Source organism: Geospiza fortis, unplaced genomic scaffold (assembly GCF_000277835.1).
Source record: "Geospiza fortis unplaced genomic scaffold, GeoFor_1.0 scaffold23, whole genome shotgun sequence".
NCBI classification, from domain to species: Eukaryota; Metazoa; Chordata; class Aves; order Passeriformes; family Thraupidae; genus Geospiza; species Geospiza fortis.
This window is the reverse complement of record NW_005054303.1, coordinates 11,238,985-11,239,983: the sequence shown is the minus strand read 5'-3', so window position 1 is coordinate 11,239,983 and position 999 is coordinate 11,238,985. Positions and strand designations below refer to the sequence as shown.

At 49.4% G+C, this 999-nt stretch overlaps 1 protein-coding gene across 1 annotated transcript in view; it reads right to left on the bottom strand.

Moving 5' to 3' along the window:
• Positions 1–7: 7 nt before the first annotated feature.
• The window catches only part of SIX1 (SIX homeobox 1), a 3,480-nt gene continuing 2,488 nt past the window's right edge, over positions 8–999 (bottom strand). Inside the window, exon 3 of the mRNA XM_031066197.1 lies at positions 8–641. Within this exon, the coding sequence (XP_030922057.1) occupies positions 353–641 (289 nt within the window). The 3' untranslated portion in view covers positions 8–352. The remainder of the gene's footprint in view (positions 642–999) is intronic.

Genomic DNA, 999 nt, shown 5'->3' with positions numbered 1-999 from the left:
TTTTTTTTCTCCCTTTTTTTTTTTTTTTTTTTTTTTTTTTTTTTTTTTTTTTTGTAATTCCCGTTGGGACCAACTCGTTTGAACTCGAAGGGCTGATGAGGGTTATTGCCGCTCTCTGCGTTTGGCTACGTGAAAAAAAAAAAAAAAATTAAAAAATCGTGGTGGTAGTGGGAGACGCTGAGGGGGAACTGGAGCGAGAGCCGATGTGGGGTTGTGTGAAAAGAGACGAGAGTCCCGTTAACAATCAGCGGGTGACCTGTAAAACCGGGTGCTGTCCTCTATGTACAACCCAGAGCCTGTGTCCCCGAGCAGAACCTCCTCTCCCGATCCTCCGGCAGCCCGCCGAGGCCCTTTAGGATCCCAGATCCACCAGGCTGGACGTGAGGGGTCCCAGCAGCGAGTCCTGGAGCTGGTGGCCTTGGAGGCTGTGCGGGGTCTGGGATGCGGCTAAGCCGCTCAGGGAATAGCCGGAGCTCCTGGCGTGGCTGAGGTTCCCCTGCAAGAGCAGGACCGAGTTCTGATCCGGGCTTTGGGGAGGAGAAAACTCTTCCTCGGAGCTGGACATGAGGGGTTTGCTCCCATCCAGAGGCGAGAGTTGGTTCGGTTTGTTGGTAGCCGCGTTGTTGTTTTCCGTGTTCTCTCTGCGGAAAGGCAAGAAAAATAAGAAAAATAAAACATTTGTATATATAATCCCAGGACAGGGATGTTAGGGCAGGCGCGGGGCGGCGGGGATGGGCATTGTGCTAATGCCCACCGTAAATCCTTCGCGTTTAGTTCCAGCGTGCGAACAGATGCTTCTCAAGGGGGGAAAAAATAATCCTAATAATTTCATAACGGATCGTCCCTATTTCTTTTACTCCTCCTATAAATAAATACACCCAACAGCCCGATAATTTAGGTGAGGAGGGAAAATTGGAGGAAGGGATTTTTTTTTTTTTTTTGAGGGGCGGTTTTCCTTTCTTTTTAATCAAAAATGAAAGTGCGGCCCGGGGATGAGCT